The sequence below is a fragment of the Delphinapterus leucas genome, chromosome 20 (assembly GCF_059928025.1).
Source record: "Delphinapterus leucas isolate spDelLeu-1000000601 "Yukka" chromosome 20, BTC_Dleu_Yukka2, whole genome shotgun sequence".
NCBI classification, from domain to species: Eukaryota; Metazoa; Chordata; class Mammalia; order Artiodactyla; family Monodontidae; genus Delphinapterus; species Delphinapterus leucas.
The window spans coordinates 3,852,414-3,880,204 of record NC_143148.1 but is presented as its reverse complement, the minus strand read 5'-3'; the positions used below and the strand labels follow the sequence as shown (position 1 = coordinate 3,880,204).

The 27,791-nt window shown below is 58.4% G+C and overlaps 1 protein-coding gene across 6 annotated transcripts; it reads right to left on the bottom strand.

Annotated features, from left to right (window-relative positions):
* Positions 1-134: 134 nt before the first annotated feature.
* Positions 135-24,707, bottom strand: PPP6R1 (protein phosphatase 6 regulatory subunit 1). 6 transcript variants are annotated; one of them, XM_022585908.3, is made up of 24 exons: positions 24,175-24,707; positions 14,202-14,434; positions 12,474-12,660; positions 12,256-12,393; positions 12,099-12,164; positions 10,640-10,752; positions 10,440-10,553; positions 9,940-10,102; positions 9,693-9,845; positions 9,443-9,577; positions 8,831-8,895; positions 8,624-8,739; positions 8,456-8,541; positions 8,207-8,296; positions 8,034-8,131; positions 5,509-5,566; positions 5,246-5,418; positions 2,618-2,751; positions 2,352-2,532; positions 2,172-2,242; positions 1,933-2,014; positions 1,355-1,477; positions 1,201-1,272; positions 135-1,098 (listed from the first exon to the last, which is right to left on the bottom strand). In XM_022585908.3, the coding sequence occupies exons 2-24, from the start codon at positions 14,426-14,428 to the stop codon at positions 1,095-1,097; spliced, it is 2,649 nt and encodes an 882-aa protein (XP_022441616.3). In that variant the 5' UTR covers positions 14,429-14,434; positions 24,175-24,707; the 3' UTR covers positions 135-1,094. The 6 variants fall into 6 exon arrangements, with proteins under 6 accessions (XP_022441616.3, XP_022441615.3, XP_022441617.3 ...); XM_022585907.3 differs by lacking the exon at positions 24,175-24,707 and adding an exon at positions 19,856-21,186; XM_022585909.3 differs by lacking the exon at positions 24,175-24,707 and having other exon boundaries at positions 1,355-1,465.
* Positions 24,708-27,791: the final 3,084 nt, after the last annotated feature.

The window sequence follows — 27,791 nt, the reverse complement described above, 5'->3', positions numbered from 1 at the left end:
AGTTACCCCACAGCAGAGCCTGGAGGTTGAGGACCCTAATTCCATGCTCCAAGGGTCCCACCCCAGAGGCCACGATGCGGGAACAGCTCAGGCTCCCCGACCCCATGTCCCAGAACTCAAGGTCTGAGCAGCAAGAGTCTTAAACTGTCTTCCTTTATTTGTTTATATTTGCAATATGAAACAGAAGCTCGGCACAAACACACGCACACTCACACCAGCCTGGGGAGAGGGAGCTGGGACAAGGTCACTTGGCAGCTGGGCTGGACCCCAGACCCTTGGGAGTAGGACGGGGACCCCAGCCAGACCCCTACCCCAGAGTCCATGGGAGATGGGGGGGTCTCAGTGAGTACGTGAGGGCCCCAAGGGAATGTCACTGGGGAGGCCCCCTGGGACCAGGACCCCCAGCTCCCTCCCACAGAGCTGGCTGGGCCAGGTGGAGGGTCTTTTAGCTCCCAGCCTGGGTCAAAGTGCAGGGTCCGAGGCAAGGGGATTTGGGCAAAGGCACGACCCCCACTCGGGCCCTCCCCCAAGGTGGACCTGAGCTGAAAGGCCAAGTGCGGGTGTGGGCGTCTGCACCGGAGGGTGGGTGGGCATGGTGGGAGGGGAGGGTGGGTGGCAGCCTCAGGACCCTTACCACAGCAGCCCCAGCGGGACAGGGTGAAGGTCCAAGCCACTGTCACCCAGTCCTGCTTCCTTCTGGCTCCCCGCCTACCCACTCTCTCCCCCCTCGAAATATATATATATATATATATATATATATATATATATATATATATACACACACACACATATATATATATATATATATATACACATAATATATAATATAGGTCTCTCTCTCTCTCTTTCTCTCTATTTGACTCTATTCTAGGAGACAAAACTCCATAATTTCTTCTCTCAGTGCAAATGGGGGTGGGGTGAGGGGCCTGTCTCCCTGGCACCAGCCTCCTGGGAGTCCAGACAGGACCTGGGGTGGGTAGGGTAGGGATGGGGTGATGGGGCAACAGGGCCACTGCGGAACCTGCCCTGCCCCCACCCGGACAGGGTCCACGTGGAGTACGGAGGATTTGGCTGCCACCACTGGGACCAGGCAGTTACCTGGGAACCGAGAGGAAGACCCACGTGAGGAGCCTGCCACCCTGTGGCCACCCCGTGAAGTTCCTGCCTGCCCTGCCCTCTGCCCCCAGCCCTACCACTCACTGGGAGCCCGGGGACGCCGGCCCTCCTGGGGCAGAGCCATTGGGCATCGGAAGTGGCTCGAGGGCCAGGGCACTGTTGGGGGAGAGGGACAACGTGGGGAGGTCAGTGCCCCCTATGTAACACCAGCTGCCCTGTGAGGCTGCACCATGCTTACCTCTGGCTTCGGGGGAGCCCCAAGGACTCTGGGCTCTTCACCCCCTCTGTGGTCTGGGGGTGCTGGTGGGCCCTGGGGGCCGGGACAGAGGTAGCAGGGTCTCTGGTTGCACTGTGGGGGGACCTGTGGGGTTACTGTCACTGACACCCTCCTGGGCACTCTCATCCCTCAGTCCCCTGCTTGTGTAAGCAGGGAAGGAGTGCACGGCTCAGGGGCATCCCTCACATCCGAAGACCCCTGGGAGCTGCCCACCGGCAGCAGCAGCTCAAGGTTAGCGGGACACGAGCTCTGCACACTCCAGCCCCCTTCTGATCCTACTGGGCCTTCCCACCCCAGGGCTGAGTGTGGGACCCTGGGATCCAGAATCCTCTCTTGTGGCCATGTGTGGGCACAGGCACAGCCCTAGACCTTCAGCTTCCCGAAGCTCTGAGGCAGTGGCACACACCTGCGGGGAGGAGGGTCCTGCAAGGGCCACGTGGATCAGCTCCAGGGTAGGGACAGCCCAGGGACCAGGCTCTACCCGCCTCCCCAGATTCTCCCCTTCTTGGCCCCCTAGTGGCTGCTCCCTAGCCAGTTACCTGTCCAAGGAGCTGGGGGCGGAGTGTGTCCCTCTGAGGGTGGCCGGGAGGTCCCCAACACTGACCAAGGCCTGGCAGGGGGCTGTGCGGAGTAGAGTGGCCGAGAGATGTGAGACTCGGCGAGCTTAACACCAGCCTCGCTCCTCAGGACCAGGTGTGGACAAGGCCAGGGGACAGCTGTGTATGGGAGGGCTGAGGGTGAGGTGGGCAGGATGGGGAGTGGGTAGAGAGCGGCTCACCCGAGGGCTCCGCTACTTTGCTGCCGTCTGTGGCTTCCTGAGGTGCTGAGGAAGGGATGGGATCCTGAGACCTAGGAGGCAAGAGAAGGAGCCTAAGGTGCAGCCCCCGCCCCCCTGCAGCTGGGGTCGGCGCTGGAGCTTAAGGCAACCGGGCCCTGGGCACCCACCACTAGGCCTCACCTGAGCTGCAGGGTGCTGGGGGCTGCAGGGCCAGCTGGGCTCGGGGTAGGGAGGTCCAGGGGCCCGCTGCGGGGCTCCTGTGGGGCAGGGGGCCCAGAGTGCGGTTCCTTCTCCCTGCAGGCTTGGGGGCCGGTAGGGGCATCCACAGGCACTGGGTCAAAGGTAGCTGTCCAGCTGGGGCCTGGACAGGGAGAGCAGCGCAGGGGTGAGCACAGAGGCAGACAGCCGGATGCACCTGACCACGGCAGCCCCGCGCATGCACCCACCCGGAGGCTGGGGGCCGGGGCTGGGATGACAGGTGGGCCCAGCCCTGCCACTGGCCACCCGCCGGTCACCATCCTCGTCGTCCTCATCGTCCTCGTCGTCCTCGTCGTCCTCACTGTCTGTGCTGCCTCCGCTCCTGCCCCAGGGACACCTGTCAGTCAGCCACTGTGCTGGGCACCCTTCTGACCCCACCAAGGCCAGCCCCAGGCAAACGATGGGAAGGAATCAAAGGGATGGAGAGGAGGGGGCAGCGGGGAAGAGGCCCAGAGAAAGAGCCCATGTCCCATGGTGGTGGGAAGGCAGGTGGGAACTTGAGTGCCCTCTGGAAAAAGCGCGGCCAGCAGCACAGGGGCGGAAAAGCCCCGCCCAGCCCTCAGCAGGAACGGGGACACCTCCCACCCCCTGCACAGCCCTCGCAGGGAAGGCTGACTCCGCACTCTTCCTCCATCCATTATAGCCTCGGAGGAGGGCAAAGTCCAGCAGCGCAGCTGCTCCAAACATAACGGCTGAGTGTTGACTAACACGCAGACACCGTGTCCAATGGGGAACCGCTAAGCAAACGTGGATGCTGCTCCACGGTCACTGACTGCCGTGAACCAGAAGGGGCTTGTCCGCACAGTGAAAACGAGCCAGACGCTTGGGTAGACAGACAGGGTAGAGGGAGCTTCCTGAACCTGGAAACCTCGGAGGGCATCTCCAGAACCCACAACCCATGTCACACTCAACAGGGAGACCCGATGTCCCCCCAGATCAGGGAAGTGATGTGGGGGCCTGCTCTTCCCACTTGGAAAGGAAGGAGCAAAACTATCTCTAACTGCAGAAAGGGTGATTTTGTATCCAGAAACCTAAGGAGTCCTCTACAACTGCTAGAACAAGCAAGTTCTGCAAGAATGCAGGGTACAAGACCAATGTGCGAGAGACTTTTATCCTCTACAACTGCTAGAACAAGCAAGTTCTGCGAGAATGCAGGGTACAAGACCAATGTGCGAGAGACTTTTATCCTCTACAACTGCTAGAACAAGCAAGTTCTGCAAGAATGCAGGGTACAAGATCAATGTGCGAGAGACTTTTATTTTTACACACTTATGACAACTTCAAAATGACTTTGAGAAAACAATCCCACTCAGGATTGTCTCAAAAAGAATAAAACGCTTACAAATAAATTTAACAAAAGCAGCATAAAACTTATACTCTGAAAACTACAAAACACTGTGAAAAGTAATGAACACCTAAATAAATGTAAAGACATCCCATGTTCATGGACTGGGAGACAAAATATTGTTAAAACAGCAACACTCCCTGAACTGCCCTATAGATTCAGGGCAATTCCTCTCAGAGTCCCAGCTGGCTTCTTTGTTGAAACTGACAAACTGATCCTAAAATTCACCTGGAATCTCAAGGAACCTGGAATGATCAACACAACTTAAAACAGAAGAACAAACTGGATGCTCACATTTCCAATTTCAGAACTCACTACGATGAAACAGTAATGAACCAGAAGACAGAGGCCAGAAATAAACCCTTGCACGTACAGTAGAAAGATTTTTGACAAAGGTGTCAAGACCATCCAGTGAGAGGGGAGTCTCTTCAACACGTGATGCTGGGACACTGGCATTCCCACACACAGAAGAATGAGGCTGGACCCTCCCACCTCACACCACATCTAAAAAACTAGCTCAAGCTGGATCAAAAACCTAAACGTTAAAAGCTGACGTTGAAAACACAGGGATGCATCACAACCTTGGATTTGGCAATGACACCCGTAAGTGCAAATCAACTTGGCAGTCACACAATGACACACCAGCGGATGGCAAGTGACACACAACCACACCCACCCGAGGGATAGGCCTCACATGTAGGAAGAGGCAAAATCTATAGGGCAAGAAGTCAGGAGAGCGTCACCCTCGGAGGGCGGCCAGCAGAAGGCACGGGGGTACAAGGATGGTTCTGCCCCCTCCTCTGGGTGCTGGCAAAGGGATGTCCACGTGTCCGGACACTTAAGATTCGTCTACTTGTCTGTATGCTAGTCACCCGTCAATTTAAAAAGTTAAAACACTCTAACCCTCAAATCAGAAGCCACAGGGGTCAAGGTGCAGGCCCTGAGCTGGTATTCACATTGGCAAGTCTATGCCACCCAAATGCATTTAGTCAGTGATTCTGGGGCCAGCCAGTAAGAGAAACAATAATGTACTTCTTGTACAAACAGCAGGTCACAGCTTACTGACCCGCATGCTGGGACTGTGAGGGACAATCATCGTGTCTCCTTTCACTGGAATTTGGGAAAGGAGCTGACAGTACACTTACTGCCCTTCTGGGAAGAACACCTGCCCGACAGCTACCGCAGGGGAGAGGAGAGTGGGGGTGGGGGCAGGTAATGATTCCATTCGCACCTGGACCAAGCTGTACCTGAAGGACCCACCTACCTTTCCAGCCTTGCACAAGCGGTTATCCTACTCCTTTTGTAACTGAACTTATCTGAATTGGGTTTTTATCACTCACAGTTGAAAGCGCCCCAAATAATAGACACACTACCTTCTCCTTATTTTTCTCACTCACTCCAGCTGATGAAAACCATTTTACATGGGCCCTGTGGCCCTGCTGTGCTGGGGAGCCTGTAGGAGGGTACTCACCGCACACCCGGGGGCTGGCCCAGGCGGGCCCCCCTGGCCAGCTGGCCGCCCTGCCAGGCACCATCCTCTCCATCAGACCCCCCCGAACCCTGGCCCTCTTCCTCGTCCTCCTCCTCATCATCGAACTGCTGGATCCGGTCCTTGTAGCATATCTCAAGCAGGTTGGCGTTGGGCTGCGGGGGCGGGGGGGGGGGGCGGTGGTGGTGAGGTGAGCTGACTGTCTGCAGCCCGCCCCCACCAGCAGGGGTCGGGGCAGCACTCACGTTGTCGTCGTCGGCATTGAGGGAGAAGGTGATGTTGGCCGTCTTGTCGAAAGGCGCACTGCGGGAGAAGCACAGGGGCACTGAGGGGAGGCTCGGGCCACTTCCCCCTCTCATCCCCTTGCTGGACGACCCTCGCTCTCCTCGGGCCCTGTACCAGCAAACGCACCTCCTCGCTAAAGCTGATCTGTAACCCCATGTCAACTCTGGCAGCACCCTCCATCAGCGCAGATGTCTGCAGAGCGGAGTTAAGTGAGTCGCCCAAGCTGCACACCCCCAGCCGAGTGAGGTCCCACAAGGAGACGGGGTCAGGCCCCACCTAAGACTCCTGAACCTTGTTTCCTCTACCGTAAAATAAAGGACACAGAACCTAGCTGGAGAGGTTGTTTTTAGGGTTTGAGATCATATGCTGGGTGAGATTATTCATTTTCCATGTACACACTTCCCACAGGAGACAGCTCACTGTTCACAGTGACTTTACTGGATGCAGCCTCACACGGGCCACCCCACACAAAGCATCGCCCCAGCCCAAAGAGGGTCAGTCTGGGCCAAAAGAATCAGCCTTGGAGCTGAAACAAAAACGCTTCTGTGTGGGCCCCACTGCCAGCCCGAGGCAGGACCCAGATGGGGGCGAGTGATCCTAGGGATCACGGAGAGTGCGGTGCTCATCATCTCCAACTTCCAGCCTTTCAGTGTCCACATCCACCCACACCCATCTCTGCTCAATTCTTTCTCTTTCAGAAGGCCTCACAGAAGTGCAATTCCTGGGTTAAGGAATTAAATCCATGCATTTTAAATACTGACACAAATTGTGGAAAGAGATTTGTCAATTTATACTCCTACCCGCAGACTGTGCAATTTTTCAACAGCCTCCTACTTGTTTTGTTTGCATCCTGCACCCCCTTTTTTTCCTGGGGCACCAATCCATCCTTCTCCTGTTCTGTGGAAAGAGCACTTAGTATCTATGCCGAGGTCCGGGCTCCACGCCATGTGGTAGGGATCCTCCCCAGGTTATCTGTCTCTCTGATTCAGGAAGTACATTAACAACAATCTCTGAGGGCTGACTTGGCACCAGCCATGGTCCAAGCACGTGACAGATGGACTCACAACCACCACCAGGGCGGGTACTCTCATCTCCTTCACAGAGAGGGAGCAGCCCGCACGCACAGCTGGTAGGCCCAGCAACCAGAGCCCTGCGAACAGCTCATTCAGCCCTGAGATGAAAGATACTCATCCATTTTCTGTTCCAGAATGCTTCACGGCTTTACTTTTCTCTTACGTTTAAAGCTTTTAACCTCACTGGGATTTATCTTGACGGAAGAAGCAACACAATTTCATCCCAAAAGGGCAGCCGGCTAAGCTGAGGCCATTCACCGAGTGTCACCACCCCCGCCAGGAGGGGTGGTGTCTTCCTTGGCCAGTGTTCTTCCTCTCCAGGGGGCCTCCCAGCACTGGGCGCTGTGCGGGACAGAGCAGCAGCAGACACGAACCTCACTTCTGAGTCCTACAGGGTCTCTGTCTCGCTGTGGGCCCGAGAGACCAGAGCTGACCCTCCCACAGTAACTGGTGAGTGCCCTGGGGTGAGTGACAGCACTGCGTCTCCCGGCTGCAGATGGGATCCTGAGCCCTGAGCAGAGGGTCGTCATGGCACATAACTAGGCAACACCTGAGAGGGCCCGGCATGCTGCCTGTGATGAAACAGACCAGGCCAGGGCCCCGGCCCCCACATGCAGTCCCTAAGGGGCCAGCTGGGTCTTTCTGTCACTACCCAACTCAGGAACACCCCCACGGCATGCCCTTCAGTGACTGTTCCACTTTTTCTTGGGTGTCATGGACTCATCTTCTACTCTGACAGTACTGGCTGCGCCGGTCACTGAGCACGTCCCCCAGGAGCCTGCATGGCCCCCAGGGTCCAGTGTGAGTCCACAGGCGGTGGCTCCGCTCCCACCCCGACACAGTCTCCCCTTCAGACTCTCGCTGCCTGACCTTCCCTTCACTATCTACCCATTGCTGTCGTAAGGCTACTCGTGAAATTGACAAAACACGAAAACTTTTAATTTTTTCTCTGTCAGCAAAAAACTTGGACAATAAAGAACGTCGTTCACGAGCGCAAGGCCAGAAGGGACTGCTGTCAGTGTTACAGGACAAACACAAATAATCAGACCTGGTCATTAAAAACCAGCTCTCACGAGGCTCTGAGGCCTCCACGGGGGGAGGTAGGCCAGCTCTGAGTCTGCGAGTGTCTGTCCCACAAGCTCCGCAGCCCAGCTCTGCAGAGCCAGCCCCCGTGTCCCAGGACGCCCACGCATCCTGCCTGGTCCTCAAGAGGCGGGGAGAGGGCCCGAGGCCGGCTGCTCTCCAGGCTGAGCCCCACATGGGGCTAGGCGGGCAGCGGGGACACGAGGAGGATGCGGGGAGGACGGCAGGAGGAGCACGCTGCGGCAGCGTGCTGACTCGCCACCTCACGTCCCTCGTGTTGCGCGGCCGGCGGGCCCCGCCTGCCCCAGCCTCGCATGGGCCACACTCACTTTACGCTCTCCTCCTGCTCCCCAAACTCCTCGTCATTGAAGCCAAAGTGGTCGATGAAGGCTGAGGTCATGCGCTGCATCTGGAAGTCCATGAAGGCCTGCCAGGGTGCAGGGGGCAGTCAGGGCCGGGCGTCCAGAACAGCCTCCCCGCCCCGCCCCCCCACCGCCCCCACCTGCTGCAGCACTGCCTCCTCTGGGAAGTTGAACTCCTTGAGCCTGTCGTCCTCGTCGTCGCTGGAGGAGTGCAGGTGGTGGGTGTTCACCTGGGCAGCGGGGGTGGGGTGGGGCAGGGGTCAGGGCCTGCGGAGCCCCCAGAGAGGACGCGCGTGAGCTGGGGCTGTGGGGAGGGGCGTCCAGGCTGGACCAGAAGGAGAAGCACCGGCGAGGGCTGACGTGGGCGCGCCTGGGTGCAGGGGCCTCACCAGGTCCACGGTGTTCTTCTTGTTGGTCTCCGCCAGGGGTCCCGACACAAACACCTCCCACCGCTCCCGCTGGTCCTCTGGCAGCTCTGCTGGGGGAAGGGGGGTGTGAGGACACAAGGTCCCGGGCGCCCAGCCTCCTCCCGCCCCCGGGCCAGCCCCAGCCCTCACCCTTCAGCAGCTGCCCCAGCTGCTCGGCGTTGGGCCCCTTCTCCAAGTTCTGCGCCAGGGCGTTGGCCACCCTTGTCAAGTGGCCCATGTAGCCTTTCCGAGGGCCCCCTGCGGACCTGGGCGAGAGGGGCCGCGGCTGGACACAGACCCGCCCCGCCCGCCCAGCCCTGCCCTCCCCAGGGAAGGCCCCGACGCTCGCTCGCTCACTGCACACGGTCGTTCTCCTCCCAGGAGGTCAGGATGCGCTCCACCAGGCGGCACTGCTGCAGCAGCTGGGGGGAGCAGCGAGGGGCTGGCGTGGGGCGGGACCACAGCTGGGCCCTGCTACCCCAGGCCACTTCCAAGCCCCTGGTCTGCCTACAAGGAGCGTGCAGCGAGTGTGCACACGCACGCTCCTCCTCTGCTCACCCAGAAATGCCCCCTGCCTGTGTGACGCCCGCTCAGCCCACCCAGCAAACCCCAGAGCCACTCCACCTGCCTCCAACTCCTGCTTGTCCACACCCCCAGCGCCCCACTGGTCAGCTCCTCCCTAGGCCCCGGGCTACAACCAGAAAGGCATCTCCACTAGCGTGGTGGCCATCACCCTGGGAGGACCCTTCCTGGTCCCCCACAACACCCACTGTCCCCCAAGGTCGCCACTCCACTCATCCCCACCCCCACACGTCACCCTCTACTTTCCAAGACTCTCGACCTAAGGAAGAGGCTGAGCCCCCAGTCCCCGGCACATGAATGGCCTGGCAGCACCCAACAGGCGAGCGGCAGGTGTGGGGCAGAGTCCACCCCCAGAGATCAAAGGGGGAACCTGGGAGCCCCACTCACGTGTTTCACGACAGGGTTCTGGGCTGGTGTGTCAGAGCTGCTGTTGGAAGGAGGCCCAGAGCTCAGCATCGTGCTCACACACACCTCCACTTGGGCGTGCAAGAAATTGTTGAACACATAGTGGAAGAAGAGGTCCTGGGGGTAAGGGGCACAGGCTGGCTCGAGCGGCCCCCACCCAGTCCCCGTCCTCCCCACCCAACCATCCCTCCGCACAGTGCCCCCTCTGCCTCCTGCCCTTTGTCCCCTGTACCAGAAGGGTGTTGGGCACGTCCAGCGCCAGGAGCTCCTGGGTCAGGGCCGCATCGCTGGCGCTCAGGGCGCTGGCCAGCAGCTTGACCACGTGCAACCGTGTGTTGCCCAGCGGTGGGGCCAGGCTGCCCCATGTCGTGCGCAGCGGCTCCAGCTGCAGGCACAGGAGAAGCTCAGTTCCTGCCCCAGCACTGCCCTGACGGCAGGGCGCCCTTGTTGCCACCCCCTCCCCCACACACCCTACCCACCTCAGGCGGCTCTAGCAGGAGCTGGTGGAAGCGGCTGAGCCGTGGGCGCAGGGCATGCAGGGTCCCCACGCTAGACACGGCGTTGTCCAGGGTTGCCTGGGCCAGAAGCTCCAGCTGCCCATCCACGCTGCTGAAGAAGTTGTTCACAGTCACAGACTCAGACCTGCAGAGGGACGGTAGAGGGCAGAGTGAACCGCCCAGACAGCCTGTGCACATGCATGTGTGTGCACACGTCTGCACACATCTGCACGTGTGGGCCACACCTGGGAGGGAGTGAGAAGCTGCTGCCCTTGGGAGCCCGGGATCCTGGGGGCAGTGACCCGCCCCAGCAGCCCGTATCCTAAAGACCAGCTCGAAGCTACAGGCGGTCTACTCACCCTGTTTCCTCGTCTGCCAGAAGGGAACAAGAGGACTCCCCTCCGGAACCCTAGTGACCCCCACCCCGGAACTGAAGGGTGGGGCTCCGAGGGGTCACCTGGGGAGGGAGGCCAGCCTCTCACCTGGGCCTCCTGGGCTCCAGCAGCGTCAGGAGCACCTGGATTCCACTCACGATGACGGACTGGCTCTGCTCCCCCTCCAACATGTTGCTCAGAAGCTGCTCGATCGTCTCCTGCCTGGGGCGGGGGTGGCAAGCGTCAGGGAGGAGGGCCCCCAGATGGCTCCCCCTTCCCTCTGGACTGGGCACCACCTGCAAACCCACTTCTCCAGGGTGGCCAACAGCTGGTCAGGCTCCGGGCTGTCCTGCACTTGGATCATCTGCTCCCGGCTCAGGCGGATGATGTCGCACAGGGACTGGGATGCGTTGGAATGTTGCTGGGGGAGGGGGGGACAGAGCTGACACCCCGGCCCCGCCCTGGTGTCAGGAAGCCCCACAGGCTGAAGACTGGGCACCCGCCCCTGGGGACAGAGGGTCACACAGACCCCGGGACACAAGTGCCGAGGGAGAGAACAAAAGCACCAAACACTGGGAAGGCAGAGACGACAGAGAGAAAGGGAAACCAAAGACGACTTCCTGGAAAAGGAGACACCCCACACAGACACCACACTATGCACAGTAGCTACAGAGGAGAACAACTCGGGCGTCCACTACCTGGTGAACAGATAAGCAACTGTGGTCTATCCACAAACTGAAACGTTCTTTGGCCTTAGAAAAGGATGAAGCGCTGACACACACTACAACATGGATGAACACAGACAACTTGGCACTAAGGCAAAGAGGCCAGTCACAGAAGACCCTGCATCATGCAATCCACTTATACGAAACATCCAGAACAGGCAAACCCAGAGACAGAAAGCAAACTGGTGGTTGGTGGGGGCCAAGCAACCACGAGGGAAATGGGGAGCGGCAGCTAATGGGTACGGGATTTCCTTTGTGGAGTAATGAAAAATACTCTAAGGTCAACATGGCAAGGGCTGCACAACCCAGTGAATATACTAAAAGCCACTGAATCCTATACTTTAAATGGGTGAGTTATGTGGTACGTAATAAAGTTGTTGCAAGATAAACAAAGAAAACCATAAGCAGAGCTCTGAGTCTAACCCAACAGGTGCTTCCAGGGCCCACCCACACAGACCCCCGGCCCATGCAGACCAACCAGGCCAGGGCCGCACTTCAGAGCCCCTCACAGATGCCCTGCCACCTGGCTCATGGCAGATACCCCTAGTCCCTCTGCCACAAAGGCCTGGACAGTCATCACTCTCCCAGGCCAGGCACTGGCTGAGTGCCTGGTGCTGACTACCTGCGCCTGTGGACCTCTGCCTACAAGCCAGTGGGCCAGGCGGACAGACTCAGGGCTCCTGGGTGGCTTCTTTGAAGGACAGGCAGAGCTGATCCAGGCACAAGAGACAGGAAGAGCCACCAGGCCACAGAGCCAGCAACAGAGGGGAGGAGGAGAGGGGCCCCTGAGAAGGGCAGCAGCGAGAGGCCAGGGCCAAAGGACCCCCTTCAGAGCCCTGACCCCTCAAGGGATGATGGGCCAAGTTCCTGAGAAACGTTCCATGTGTGTACACCCCTTTTCTGTTCTCAGCAGGAGCCCCCCGCTCAAATACACACAGTTCCAAATGCTTCCTTTTCTCATCAACTCGTTTAAGAAGGGAGTGGAGGGACAAGTTGGTGTGGGGCGGAGGCTGGAAACATCAGGTGGGTGGGCTGCACTCACATTGTCGTCCTTCGATGGGTGGATCTGCTCGATGAGCCGCTGGACAATCTTCTCCTCATTGAGCCACTGGGGGCGAGAAGGTGGAGCTCCGCTCACTGACCCCGCTCCTGCCGCCCGCCCCTGCCCAGCTGCCCCGCTGCGGCCCCTCAGCACTCACATTGACCACGTCCTGCCTCAGCTGCGGCCGCTCCACGCAGGTGAGGAGGCGCAGCAGGAGGTCCATGATGGCCGAGGTGCCGATGTGCTGCAGCAGCAGGTCCACAAAATCGTCCTTCTTCCGCAGGAAGGACACGAGCTGGGGACACAGGGACTGGCACGTCAGCGCAGGACCCGGCCCCACGCCCACCCGCCCACCCTCCTTGGGGCCCCAGGCACCTGGTCGGTCTTGCGGTTGATGAGGACGCCCATGACCTTGCTGAAGAAGCTGGCCAGCAGCGGGTTGAGTCTGCCGCTGCTCTGCAGGAAGCCGTAAAGCCGGTGCAGGAGGGACTCGTCCGCACCCAGTGCGTCGTTGATCTGGGGCACGTCCGACGTCAGAATCTCACAGGCCACGCTGGGGTACCTGACACACCCAGAAAGGGCCGGGGAGGGCACGGTGGGGGCGGAGGCCAAACCACCCCGCCTCCCAGTCGCAGCCCATTCACTCTCCCCACCCCTCAAGGCAGCATCCAGCCTCCTGAGCCTGGACCTGACCCCCTATCAACACCTGTCCCTCTAGTCCCTCTGCCCCCAACCCTCCAGTCTGACCCAGGCCCAGCCCCGATGACCCTTCTAAAATCCAACCTCATCCCCTCAGCTCCTTGTACAGACAGGGAGAGGATTGCCCCACCCAGTGTGCCACCCAGGGCCCTGGGGGACCACAACCTTCTCCAGCTCTGCCCCATAAACTATAAGGCCTCTGGGAAGCGGGTTCCTTGAGGCACGGCAGGGACCCCAGGGGCAGCTCGGCACAGGTGTCAGAATGGAGGCTCCCTGCTACTATGAGCAAAAGCCCAGTCCACGGGGCCACTGGACACACTCAAGGGGGTACAGAGGCCGGGTGAACAATGCAAAGAAGGGAGAAGACACACGTGGGGGCAGGTAAGTGACAGATGAACACTGGGGGACACAGGGGACACTCTGCTGGCCCCCCAGAGGTCCCCACTGTGCACAAGACCCCACACTAAGCAGCTGGCAGCACCTCACAGACCCCCACTTCACAAAGGGCAAAGTGAGAAGCAGTCACCCACCCCCCATGTGGCTCAAGACCTCCAGGGACAGAAGATGCAGAGCTCGTAAGGACCACCTGCGTGTCTATAGTGTGAGGGGCCAGGGAGAGGGCAACACCAGGGAACCAAGAGGATTGTCCAGGACAGACTGAGCAGGGCTCAAGAAGGGCAGCAAAGGGACTTCTCTGGTGGTGCAGTGGTTAAGAATCCACCTGCCAATGCAGGGGACACGGGTTCGAGCCCTGGTCTGGGAAGATCCCACATGCCGCGGAGTAACTAAGCCCATGCTTAGTTACAGTGGCGACAAGAGAAGCCACTGCAACGAAAAGCCCGCGCATCGCAACGAAGAGTAGCATCTGCACCCGCTCGCCGCAACTAGAGAAAGCCCGCGCACAGCAATGAAGACCCAACACAGCCATAAATAAATAAAAAAGAAGGGCAGCAGAGACCAGGGCAGACAGAAGCCTCCCGTCATGGAGACGATTCCTACTGACCCTCAACAGGGCCCTGTCCTCTTCGCCCACCCTCTCTGGCACACCCGAGGGCCCTATCTATGGTGGGAGGGAAGGGCAGAAGAGCATGGGGGAAGGGGCACAGGCACACCCTTAGCACCTGGCGTCACGCTGGGCACTGGGGACATAGGGGGTGAGGGGGCAGGCCTCACGCTGCCCATACTCCAAAAAGGGAACAAAAATCCAACTGAATAAACCACGGAAATAAAGTGGGGGTGGGGTGTGGGCCAATGAAACACACTGCCCAAACACAGCACCCCTAGTCCTCGGGTTCGTTCTGCCCATCCCTCCGTCTGGGAAGTCCCGTAACAAAAACGGGAGTCAACAATGTCCACAGCAAGTCGGGGTGTCCCACCGTGGGGGACCGACAGGGCGGGGCTCACTTGTAGCGCAGCCGCTCCTCGCCGCTGGCCGGCGGCTCCTGGGTGACCCAGGCCACCATGGCCTGCAGGTGTGGCGGCTGCAGCAGAAAGTCCAGCAGCTTTCGGTTGATGACCTTGCACTCCTGCAGCACGTCCTCCTCGTCCAGCAGCTCGGGCAGGCTCAGGTCCTCCCGCTCCAGCAGCGTGTCGAGGTGCGAGCTCGTGTGCAGGTCAAACTTCCAAAACATGGCGCCCTGCGGGCAGGGGCTGTCACACGTGGGGTCCGACCCCGCCTGCTTCCCTCCACCTCCCAGCCTACGAGGACCACCCTATGGGCGACTGTCCTGTGTACTGCCGAGCCCCCAGGCCTGGGGAAGACCCCCGGGTGCGACCACACACAGGCCCTGTGGAAAACAGCCCCGATGCTGTGCACGGAGCCGCCATGATCCTGTCCCCCACAGGGCCTGTGTCCACTGTCCCCACATCTAGGCTGGAACTGTGCTCATCCTGGAACCTCTGGCATCAGACTTGCTTCAATCTGCATTGCCGAACAAATTAAAATGCCCCATGACAGCCAGCACGGTTGCTATCCAGCCCAGCAATCTCTGTGCTGTGTGCAGGGTGTGGGGTAGGGGCAGAGGGAGGAAGGTCTGCGACGTCTCCAGGCTGTGGCCGCTGCCTGGACACTACACACACACACACACCCCAAGCCCCCGTACCCAGTGCCATGACAGGAAGAGGAAAAGTTTGAGGGGAGGGGGTGGCAGCTCCCAGAACAGCCGCTGCCCAGGGCCAAAAGGAACCAGGACAGGGAACCACCTTAGCAGGGAGGACGGAAAGCCAGCACCCAGCACTGGAGGATGGCAGCTCGCTGGCCAGCACGGGAGACCCTGTACGCCTGGCTGTGGCCCACCCCACCCGGCATTGGCCTTAGGGCCATCTCGGGTGCAGCACTGACCAGGTGCCAGGCGGGTCCAAGCCCTCGACCAGCAAGGATTTGGCTGCTCCTCTGAAGATTTCTATAGGCTCCCAGCGTCGACCACCGGGTAGAGACCCGCCCTGAGCTGGCCGCCAGTTCCCAGGTCACTTGCTGCCCACTCAGGTTCCCTATGCACCGGGTGCTGTGCCTATGGCCCTCGGGAGGGGCTGCGGTCACCCCACTGTACGGGCAACCACACCCGGGTAAGCTGGGCCCCCCGAGCACCGTGCAGGCGCTGACCAGAGCTCACGCATGTCAGCCACCTCGTGGAGACCACCTGAAGCAGAGGCCACTGAAGACAGACCCAGAGACCAGGATGCCCCTCCTGGAACCTCCCAGATGCACACCAGTCCCTCTCCTACAAAGCCCTCCCTCGCCATTTCTGGCCCACACCACCCCAACCACGGAGAGCATGCCTGCCAGACAGGGCACCAGCCCAGGGGAGAAAGACGCTCGACTCGGGAAGCAGCTGGGGCTGAAAGCGGGGCAGAGCTGGGTGGCACGTGTGGCCGCGGGCAGGCGACTGGCCTTCTGCCCCTCGGTTCCTTCAAGACGCCACCAGCATCCAGCTCTCCCTTCCAGCCTCCTCAGGAGCCTCACTTATCTCCTCCCAGCCCTCAGGGTGACTTCTCAGTGACTGGGAACAAGTGGCTCTAAATCTGCAATCCCTGCCAGGACTCATGTCAGTTCCTAAGCCCTGGCCACCTACGGTTGAAGGTGGAGTGGACGAGCCATGACCTCGGGAGACAGCAGCAGACACCGACCCCAGACAGTGGGTGGGCATAGGGGGCACTTGAGGGCCCCCAGTCCCACAGGCCTCATGGGTCCTGTCCGACAGCATGCCGGGACCGCCCCCTTAGCCCTGCACCCCACCCCGCTCAGGACGCTTTTCTGAAACACAAACGTGAGCACCTCATGCTTGTTCCCCCCAGGAGACCCTGAGGTGGCTCCCCCGTCTCCGCACGAAGACCCCGAGGGCCCCTGACCATCTCCGGGCGCTCCCCACCCAGGACCTCCTGCTCTTCAGCACTCACCGTCCCAGTCCTGTCTGAGTATGTGCACCAGGCTTTTCACACCTGCCACCCCCTTGGCTGACCCACCTCCATGTGTGTGCCGAGCCCAGGCCACGTCCCCTGGTACCACCCTTCCCTGAGCAAGCTCTGGCCTGGCTGCTCACATGTCGCCCCGCGACTGCCCTTTCAGGGCGCATCTCCTTCAGAGCCTGCAGCCCCCTGAGAAGCCTCTTGTGTGACGTCACTGCCTCCAGCCCTAGGCCTCTGGTTCTGCGGGAATGGGGGCATACTGCAGACAACACGCCAGACACATGAAGTGGACAAACCACGTGAGCTGCACCCCTGACACCGTTCCCAGGCCCACACAGCCATTATCTCAATCTACCCTCACAATCGCCCCCAAGGAAGGAACCGGTGGCCCCATTTTACAGGTGAGGAAACTGAAGTACACCGAGGTCTGGGGGCTGGTGAACTGTGGAGATGGCACCCAAACCCCAGGGGGTAATTTCTCAGGGTGCAGGGCCTCATCCCATTCACTGGTGCCCAGCCACTGCCAATGAACACTCACAAAATAAGTGAGTGAGCTCAGGCCCAAGGTGGTTGCCAGCACTGTCTCTGCCCTGGCTACGGCCTTCCCTAACCTGGCTCTCACCAGCTGACACCCTCAAGGAGCTGAAGGCCAGCTCTTTCCTGGTCCCTGCGGGGCTTAGCGAAACACTCAGCCTCGAGTCTAGCACTTACTCAGTGGACATCTCTGAGTTCAGGAAGGAAGGCTGGGCCAGATCACTCACAGACTGTACAGCCCTTACGCTGAATGTGCCCTGATAGGATGGTGGACCACGCAGAGAGAACCTTCCCTGCTGGGCTGCTGTGAGCACCCTGGACAGCACCTACCACGGTACCTGGCATGCAATATGTGCTCAGAAACACTGACTGAAAGGCACCCCAAGTTTTCCCACGGACCCTGCTCCTGAGGCAGGAAGCTGACATACCTGTCAGGGAATCAGTAAAGGGACCCGCTCCCACCCTGTCTCCCCCAGCCACACTCAGAGGCTCCCTATAAACCACAGTCACAGGTCGGGTGGGGTGGGGTAGGGGTGACCACCAGGGCAGGCACGCTGGGGATGGGAGGAAGGAGAGTGGGCTGAACCCGGTGCCGAACGTGGGTCCCTGTGTCGGAGTGAGGACCACTACTCCGAAAGGAAATCAAGGCAGCACCCCCCGCTCTGCAAGTGCTCAGAGACCTGCCTTTGCACGAGGGCAATTCCCCACTTCTGCCCAGCTCCCAGACCTCTGAGGGACCCTTCCACCGTCCTCTTCACTTCAAGACACAGCCGGGCCTGAATGGGTTTCCTGAGCTAGGTGGACCTGGGACCAGAATCACTTCAAGGGGCAGCCACTGCTGGGCCCAAGGGACAAGGAGCTCGCCATGGCGAGAACACCACCTCTTTCTACATCACAGACTTGTGCGGCGATAAGGAGACCAGAGAGGTCAAAAGGCCACCCAGGTGGCATGAACAAAGCCAATCACCAAAGACTACGTCGTATATTTCCATTTACATGAAACATCCAGAAAAGGCAAATCCATAGAGACAGAAAGCGGATTAGTGGTTTTCAGGAGATGGTGGACATGGGGGGTGGGGGGGAAGAACTGCTAGCGGGTATGGGGTTTCCTTCTGGGGAAAGGATGTTCTAAAAAAAAAAGTTCTAAAACCAATTGTATACAACTTTATTTGTCAACGATACCTCAACTTAAAAAATCCATTGTAGGACTTCCCTGGTGGCGCAGTGATTAAGAATCCACCTGCCAATGCAGGGGACATGGGTTTCAGCCCTGGTCCAGGAAGATCCCACATGCCGCAGAGCAACTAAGCCCGTGCGCCACAACTACTGAAGCCCGCGCGCTCTAGGGCCTGTGTGCCGCAGCTACTGAGCCCGCGCGCCTAGAGCCCGTGCTCCACAACAAGAGAAGCCACCGCAGTGAGAAGCCCGCGCACTGCAACGAAGAGCAGCCCCCGCTCGCCACAACTAGAGAAAGCCCGCGCGCAGCAATGAAGACCCAACGCAGCCAAAAAAAAAAGAAAAGAAACAAATGGTTAAGCCACAAAACGTCTGGATTAGGATATACTGTCAAAATGGAAAGGAATAAAAGGTCTGTAACAGTCGTTAAAATCTGAAAAGAATCCACTGTGGTGGCTGATGATTACGTAACTCTGAACAGACCAGAAACGGTTCAACTGTGCACTTCACATGAACAAGTCACATACGGTGTATGAACTACATCTCAACCAAAAACCAGTTATCAAAAGCAAAAAAAACCAAAGCTGCCTGAGGCTGCTGTGACAGGGCCAGGCCTTGGCCTTGCTCTGCATCCAAGACACCCCGAACTGACAAGCCGCCAGGGCAGAGCCGAGGCTGAGGCGTGAAGGCTCCACCTCGGGAGCACACCCAGGTCCCCCCTCCCTGCCAAGGCTGTCCCTGAGCTAAGCAGGCCCCCCAGAGCTGGGGGACAGGGCCCTGCAACCCCTTCAGAGAACCTGTGCACCTGCATGGCACTGTATCTCTAATCAAGACGACTAGGTACAGCACTGTTATTATTCCAATTTGATAGCTGAGGAGATGGGGACCCGCGGGGGTCGAGCCACAGCAGAACCAGGACTCAGCGCCCTCTCCAGAGCACAGGAGGAAATTCTCACGGGTGAGGCACGCCCACACACTTCCAAAGCATCTGGAGATACGGCGCAGGCTACGCTCCTCCCACCCCACCCCTCCCACCTGCTTCAGACAGCAGGTAGGACTTCCCTCCCAAAGCTGGCTTGCCAGAGAACGGAGAATGGAGAGCGGGTGCGGTGCGGAGGGCTGGGGCGTGTGGACTCCAGCGGCCTCAGAAACCAGGTGGCCCCTTAACTCTCAGAACCTCAGGTCCCTCCTCTGAAAATGAGAGAAGGCTGCAAAGATCAGATGCAGTCGAGTGGTAGTCAGTATCCTACAAACATCAGGTCTCAAACTCTACGCAGAACAGAGATGCAGATACAGGAGAAGTGGAAAAAAGAAAACAGAAAAAAGAGAAAAACACTTTCCCCCGCCACAAACTCTCAATTCGCTCTAGCCTCAAGTCCTGACAGTCAATCCCACCTTCCACTTAATGGAACTTCCTGGAAGCCCTGGGAACTGGACAGGAGAGGTGGGTTTCATTCTTACTCTCTAAGGGGGTGAATATGGGCAGGCACTTGGCATCCAAATGCCTTGTTTCCTCATCTGTGAAATGGGGGCACAGCCATCAGGAAGGGCCATTTTATGAGAACAGCAGGGCCAGGCCAGTTGTCCTGATACAGCAGGTGCTCAGGAGGCGTTGGCCTTTCCTATCTGTCCCTGAGGCCAGGCTAGAGCCTGGACACTTCTGAGCAGGAGGGAAGGAACAGCCACTACCCAGGGTGACGGCGCTAAAAACAGAAGACCTGAGGAAATGCCCCATTTGCCTGAGTGACCGAGGTCACTCAAGTGCTCTGGTGGGCGCCATACACCCCGCCACCCCCACTCGTTGCAACTTTTAGTGAACTTCAAGAAAACGGAAGTGACTACCTACTGGTTTTTAGCGACCGTTTGAAAACCATGACTCTGGCTGCAAACGGAAGAAGGGGAAACTGTAAATGAGAAAGGAAGCCATTAAAAACGAAAACTACCTCTCTCTCTGCCAGCTCTGCACCATCGCCCCAGGTTTCCTGCTTTGCTGCGTTGTTCTCAGGCCTCCGACACCAGCTGCCCCTCTCAGGAGCCTGCCAGCCCCTGGCCCTGCCTGGGCTCAGACAGGGCCCGACTGCGGCTCCCACAGAGCGTCCCCACTGCCGCTGCTGCCACTGTCCGTCCAAACACAGCCCCGCCTGCAAGGGAGCCCGTGAGCTGATCCTTTATCTGCCACCCCTTTCTCGCCTGCCCTGGCCCTGAAGCACCCGGAAGTGGAGGTCAAGTGTGAAGAGGCCTCTGGGAGGGCCTTGGGGCGGCCACCTGAGATGCCCAGAGACTCCAACATTGGGAGAGGCCAGCTCAGGCCTGCTGCCGCTGCTGCCCTCAGCCACCACAGGCCAACAGGCCCCTAAAGAGACAGCGGCCAGGCAAGCCGCAGGAGGGGAGAACCTGCTGCTGGTTGGCCAGCCCCCAGCCCCTTGCAGGGCCCAGCAGGTCAGAGGACAGCAAGACCACCACCCTCTAACTGCCCCCCCGTCCGTCAGCTCTCAGCCAAATCTGAAATGTAATGGGGGTGGGGGACTTCCAATTCCAGGAAGGGGACAATGGATAACAGCAGGACCCAACACAGACCCAGCAAGGTAAGCGGCGGGACATCCATTTGGAAGTAGGGGCCGCAGAAGCCAGAGGAGAGGGACCTGGCCAAGGCCACACGGGACAATGGGCTGGAGCTTTCCTGTGGCTCATCCTTCCCATGGGGGGGCTGGGGGAGTGGGGAGGCAGCAGTTAGGGGCAATACCTCCCACCACTCTGGCCCTAGACCACACCTGCCCAGGGGAGGTGGCAGCTCTGGTCCAATCCCAGAGGATGGAACAATTAGGAAACAGAAGAGAATGGGATACCCGGCCAAGGACTGAGGAGGGGCCCGAAAGCTCCCATTCAGTGCCATCTCCTGGATGGGTTCAAAGGGGAAAAGAGCAACGAATAGATTTTGAAATAGCTCTTGGAAATCAGAGGGCAGGAGTGAGTGTTATAGGGTGATCCAAAGTCAAAAAGGCCTGAGTTCCAATCTGCCTCTCCAAATTCCAATCTCTGGGGCCTTAGACCAGGGACCTCACTCCACTAAGCCTCAGTCTCTTCCCTGAGAGACACCTCGCGGTTACTGTAAGATGGCACTTCCCATGGGAAGATCCACAAAACCAGTGTTCAGGGGGAAACCACGGTTCAGCCTGGAAAGGAAGGTGTGTCCCCACCCCCCAGGTACTGAGCCTGCCCAAGCTCCCTTTCGGAGCCCGGCAATGCGGGGAAGGCTTCTGGTTTCCACCAGGGCGTCCAGGCCTCTCTCACCTCATCTCTTGCTGCAACCCGCATGGCGCTCAACACTCCCGCCACACCTGACTGCTCGGCTGCTCCCTCTGCCTTCCCTCCAGCTCTCTGGGCCTGACTAGCTAGCTCCTCGTGGGTCCTTCAGGCTTCAGCACAGACACCACTTCCTCCAGGAAGCCTCCCCTGACTGCGTTAGAGGCCTTCTCCACACTTGCACAGCTCCTGTGGTCACACTACGTGGCATCCAAGCGCTCTGCGACAGGACTTGCCTATTCGGTCGCCTGCTTCCCGCAGCAAGAAGCCAGTTTCCCGGGACCTAGCATAAGGCCAAGCCCACAGCTAGAGATACTTCTCTTCTTTAATTTATTTTATTGAAGCCTAGTTGATTTACAATGTTGTATTAATTTCTGCCGTACGGCAAAGTGACTCAGTTATACATACATACACATTCTACTTCATATTCTTTCCCATTATGGTTTATCCCAGGATACTGAATATAGCTCCCTGTGTTATACAATAGGGCCTTGTTGTTTTCGAGATACTTCTTGAACTGATGAAAGCTGGAGTCCAGAGGGGAAAGGTGACCTGCTATGGTCACCTGGCCATGGATCCTGAAAAAACATTGGGTGGGTGGGTGGGTTGGGGAGAGACCAGCAGATTCTCCTTTACTGGAAAGAACAGTAGGTATCCCAACAAAACTAACTGCTAAAAACACAAAAGTAAATGAAAGTACACAACTCAGAACATACAGCCGCTCACAGTAGCAAGAAAGCAAATAAGCCACAAGGATACAACACCCAAGCAAGAAAGCAGTTTCTCCACTGCAGCACTACTGACAGCTGGGCTAGAAAACACCGTGTTGTGGGGGGCTGTCTTCTGCACTGGAGGGGGTCGAGCAGCATCCCTGGCCTCCACCCACTAGATGCCAGTAGCATCCCCTGAGCTGTAACAACTAAAAGTGTTTCCCACCGTTAGTAAACGTCCCCTGGGGGATACCATCGCTCCCCGCCCCCGAGTTGAGAACCACTGCAATGGATAATCCCAAACTAAATAACAACCCTAAAAGCTTCTCATCCTGGTGCACTTCCTGTGCCTTGTTTTCTGCTACAGGCTTCTACAAACAGCACGCTGAATCCCCAGAACCACCCTATGAGGACAGCACTGACGTCAGTGCCACTCTACACCCCAATGAAGTTTCTTCTTTACAATTCTGAAGCCCGTCCCACAACTGACAACACATCTTCCTTTCCAGAAACATCCTGCCTTTCAGGCTGGTGTTACCGGTAACAACTGTGTCCTCGGCACTGACGTACAGGTATGTAAAACATCCAGCAAGAAAGACCCTAACTGGGTCACGTTCAAGGGCCTGGACAAGCAGCCTGACCAAGGTATTCTGCCCGCGCTCCCAGCACATCTGCACCGCAGGTGCGCAGACTACTCCTGGGTTCCCACCTTCACACATCTGCACGTGCTGTTCCTTCCACCCAGAAGGCCCTTCTTCCCACTTTCCATCTGTCAACTCCTACTCACCATTCCTAGATAGAAAAAGCCACCCGCTGAGCCAGTCTCACCAGTCCCTCTGCTCTGTGGCCTCCACAACACCCTGAGTTACCTCTGTCACTACACCAGCAACGGTGACTGTCCGGCTCTGCCTTTGTTTCCCCCGGGCAGGGCCTGGGCTGGTCCCTCCCTCCCTCTGTGCCCTCAGCCGGCCTCACCTCACAGAAAGGGGACGGAGTGGTGGCTGCTCCACAGAAGCCTGGCTCCCTGCCCTCCTCACAGCCCGACACAGCAGGGCGCGGAGCCACGGCCAGGGTGAAAGCCTGACTACTCTAGTGTCCTGAGCCCAGGGTGAGAGTCAGAGCCCACGAGTCTACGAAGCAGGCATGGAAGGAGGGGGTGAGGCAGAGAGAGGGAGGGCAAGGGGTGTCCTGGGGAAGGGTCCGCGGGGGAGTGGGCCAGAGGGGAAGGGAGTGGGGCTGGAAGCCCAGGGGCTTAGGGGGGTCAGAGGGGGAAGACACTAAAAAACTACAGGGGGCACCCGTGGAATCACAGGAGGTGAGGAGGGGGGAGGCAGGACACGAGGTGAGGGAGGGGAATGTGGAAAAAAGAGACACTGAAGCAGGGGAATGGGCCTGAGAGGAGAAGGAAGGGTGGTCTGGAGGAGGAGAGACTAGGAGACTAGCGGGGCTGAGGGGGTGAGACAGGAGACGTGGGGGGCTGAGGGGGAGAGAGACAGGAGACTTGGGGGGCTAAGAGGGAGATGGGAGACTGGGGGGCGGAAGGGGAGAGACTAGGAGACTTGGGGGGCTGAGGGGGAGAGAGACAGGAGACTTGGGGGGCTAAGAGGGAGATAGGAGACTGGGGGGGCGGAAGGGGAGAGACAGGAGACTTGGGGGGCTGAGAGGGATATAGGAGACTAGGGGGGGTGGAAGGGGAGAGACTAGGAGACTTGGGGGGCTGAAGGGGAGAGAGACAGGAGACTTGGGGGGCTGAGGGGGAGAGACAGGAGACTAGGGGGGCTGAGGGGGAGAGACAGGAGACTTGGGGGGCTGGGGGAGAGAGACTAGGAGACTTGGGGGGCTGAGAGGGAGAGACTAGGAGACTTGGGGGGCTGGGGGAGAGAGACTAGGAGACTATGGGGGCTGAGGGGGAGGGAGACTGGGGGGCTGAGGGGGAGAGAGACAGGAGACTAGGGGGGCTGAGGGGGAGAGACAGTAGGAGACTAGGGGGTCTGAGGGGGAGAGAGACAGGAGACTAGGGGGCCTCAGGGGGAGAGAGACAGGAGACTGGGGGGCTGAGAGGGAGAGACTAGGCGACCTGGGGCGCTGAGAGGGACAGACCGGGGGTGGAGAGCCCCCACGAACGAGGGACAGGGTCCGAAGGAGAAGGGGTGAAGAGACTCGAGGGATACCTGGGCGGGGCACTCGGGGGAGGGGAGGGTGACTCGGGTGCTTGGACTGCGGGGAGACTCCCGGTACGGCCCGCTCACCTGCGCGGGGGGGCGGCGGCTCCTCGCACTCGGGGCTCATCGGGGCGCCCCCCCCGCCCCGCCGCCGGCGGCTCCGGCCCCTCCTCAGGGAGCCGGTATGTAGGGGCGGCGGGTGGCGGCGGGGTCTCGCCCTGGCGCCGGGGCTCGCGCAAGCGTCTCGGGCCTAGGGGGGCCCTCGCGCGCCGAGTTCCAGAGTTTCGGGGGTCAGTGCCGGCCGGGTGGAGCGGGGGTCCGGGGCCCGCAGGCGAGGTGTCTGAGGGAGGTTGGCGGAGTCACGAGGCCCACGTAGGCCCTCAGCTGGGAAGTCGCCCCGGTTTCCCCGGCCCGGCGCGCCCTGCGGAAAAGCAAGGGCCGGTCACAGAAGGCGTCCTACTCCACAGCCCGAACAGGCCGCAGTGCTGAGCAACGGCTGACGGAAGCCGAGGCCCACTTCCTCCACCGCCCCCTTCCCCACACCGGCGAGGCTCCCGGGCTTTGCAGTCGGCTTCAGGGCCTCAGACGCCCGGCTCCGTCCGCCACTATCCCACAATCCCTTGAGAACGGAGGCACGCAGGAGGCCCCGCCCTCCCGCCGCCGACTCGGTGCGCAGGTGTGCGGAGGCCACGCGCCCGAGCCCTACAGTGCGCATGCGCGCTGGGCCAGCCGCTGCGGAGCACGCCCAGCTAGAATAACTCCGCCGCAGAAGTGCTTGCGCCGATATGTGCCAACGGTCTCTTCCTAAGTAAACCCAGGCAACCCAGTGCGCAGGCCCCACTGCACACTAGGGCATCGTTTCTCTGCGACTCCGTTCCAAAGTCCACAGGAAATCCTGCTCCTGAATTTCTCTATCCCCTCGCTCCCTTTGGATATTCACTTGCTCTTCTGTCTCCTCCAATCACATTCCTGCTTCGGCTCCAGGGTCGGCTCCTGAGCAATCCATCTCGGGTTTTCTCTCCAACCCCGGCCAAGAGCTTTTTGTCCCGCCGCGATCTTTCTCGACGCCTTCCTCCTCTGTGCCTTGGGCTGACTTCAGTCCCACTTCTAGGCCTTTGCCCAGGCCGTGTCTTTACTGTTGCCAGCCGCTGCACCAAGTATCCTCTAACAACATCGACTGGAAGGGTTCTCCTAGACTTTGTGTCCATGTTCTTTAAGGTCCCATCTTGCTCTGATCCTCAGTTTCCTCAATTTTCATACCCCTCTCTTGCCATGTTACAGGCCTTCTGTAAGAATCAGCGCTGTAAGTGCGTGTAAGGAATCGGCATTTAAAATTTTTTTTAACTCGCAGATTTACCTTTTCCATTTCAGGGACATTTTCACTGAATCCTATTCTAGTTGTTTGTTCTCTATTTCAAGGATGTCAGTTATGCATTTGTGCTTAACATCTGTTAGCTTCTCTGTAATTGCTTTAATCTTTGTCATTTCTACCTGCATCTGCTGATTACCACATGTCAGTAATTTCATTTTACAGCCGTGTCTCTTCTGCTCCTTGCTATTTCCAGTGTATTTGTTGCATGTGATGTTCTTAGCTACTGCTGAGTGACAGGCAACCACAACCTATCATGCTCACAGCTTAGAGCTGCAGGTGTGAAGGTTGGTGAGGCTGGTTCTGTTCCTCATGTCTCTCGTACTCTGGGCACCAATGGACATCCCAGGGCACCATCTCATAAGAAAAGACAGAGGCGCCTCAGATCAGGCCAAACTGTGTTAGCACATTTCAAGTCTCAGGTTGCCTCACATGTGCCACCATCCATTGGTCAAAGCAAGTCACGTGGTCAAGCCCAAAGTCATGGGGCGGGCACCTACGCCCCACCCACCATGGGTGAGGAAATGTACTTCTCTCATGGAGGTGCAATGAGAGGGAGCAGATATCTGTTGAACCATCTCATTTATTAATTACCACAGTCCTCGATTTGTTTCCTTAGGTTTGCCAAGCTTACCTTCTCATCTTTGAGGTCTTGTTTAAAAATGGACACAGGTTACCATTGTTATACAGCTTGAAGCATTTGTGAGGCATTTCCTTCTGTTCCTTGAATCATCTTCTACATCAGCTTCTTTTGTCGTTTGCCCAGCATTTTGCTTGCTTTTTCCCCAATACGATTGCATAGTTGCCACACTGTTTTAACGCATAAGCTCAGGAACTGAGGGGCAGGGGGTTGGCCATATTAAACCACCAAATGGAACCTGAGAAGCTGACAAAGTCCATCTCCAAGAACCTGGGAAGCTGCAGGGGCTTAGGACTGAAGTTGGGTCTCCACCTTGTCAGAACTCACAGCTCGACAATGCTGTTCTTTGCATTAGAATTGGAAGGAGCTTCTTAAAGTGTTTGGGGGGGGCTTCCCTGGCGGTGCAGTGGCTAAGAATCTGCCTGCCAATGCAGGGGACACGGGTTTGAGCCCTGGTCCGGGAAGATCCCACATGCCACAGAGCAACTAAGCCCGTGCGCCACAACTACTGAGCCCACGTGCCACAACTACTGAAGCCCACGCGCCTAGAGCCCATGCTCCGCAACAAGAGGAGCCACCGCAATGAGAAGCCCGTGCACTGCAACGAAGAGTAGCCCACACTCGCCTCAACCAGAGAAAGCCCGCGCACAGCAATGAAGACCCAACACAGTCAAAAATAAATAAATAAAATAAATAAATTTATTAAAAAAAAAGTGTTTGGTGGGAACACTCATTCCCCATTGCTCACATTTCCACATGGAGAAACTTCTATTGCTGTCTCTTTCCTTGCCTCTTCACCCCTTCCAAAGGCTGAGGAATGATTCACTGGATTGGATAGGCATCACGGCTCAGCCCTCCAGCTTCCCTCCTCTTGGAGCCAGCTTGCCCAGTGTTCTGACCTGCTGCCTGCACCCAAGGGGAAGGACTGCACTGCCTATGACCAGACAGACAACCACATCCAATGCTGGGTGAAGTGGCAGCAAGACCAATGCCGCTTTCTCGTATCTGCTCTAAAAGTGATACAGGTTATATGTTATCTCCAATTCTCGGATCCTGTAGCTACCTTTCAATTTATCCTGAATTTGGGAAGGGGAGTGAAAAAATAACCATTCCCTCCCGTACAAGTAAATTCCACAGGAGAGGAATTAGTCTGGCATTAAATGGGTCTAGGAAACCAGGATACAGGGAGGAGGGGCACAGCTTTGGAATTGGCCCAGGACTAAATTTTGGCTATGAACTTGGCCACGGAACAACCACCCTGGGCTCAGCTTCCTTGTCTGAAATATACCACCGGTCAGGACTCTTGGTTGTAAAGGAAAGCTCCTTTGACTAAACTGAAAAGCAATTTATTAAAGGAGGCGAGGCAGTTTCCCTCTGTCCCAGCTCGCCCCCCAATCTCGGAGAAGGCTGGAGAAAAGGCTTAGCGCCTTCCTGTCGGGTCAAAGCCCACGCCCAACCACGGCCTGCCCCAGGAACCCAGAGTGACCACTAGCCCTGGCGCGGGCAGTACAGCTGGACCTCCGCAACGTGCTCCCCGTTCTCCGGCCGCGGCTCGCGAGCGGGTACACGGCGAGCCCTGATTGGCAGAGCTGAAGCCACGTGATTTCCGCCCCCCCTCCCCCCGCCGCACGTCCTGCCGGGAAAGAACTTGGCTTCCGCCTTAGGCTCAGCAGCACGGGTGTATAACGTTGAGAG

What these genes read in the sequence shown, in the direction of transcription:
- PPP6R1 (XM_089902056.1), bottom strand. Translation starts at nt 22,694, where the DNA reads ATGGAAAGTGGGAAGAAGGGCCTTCTGGGTGGAAGGAACAGCACGTGC. An exon ending in TGAGGCAGGACGTGGTCAAT is followed by an intron (nt 12,165 to 12,255) that starts GTGAGTGCTGAG and finishes TCTCGCCCCCAG; the next exon opens with TGGCTCAATGAGGAGAAGAT. An exon ending in TCCTGCTAGAGCCGCCTGAG is followed by an intron (nt 9,846 to 9,939) that starts GTGGGTAGGGTG and finishes CTGTGCCTGCAG; the next exon opens with CTGGAGCCGCTGCGCACGAC.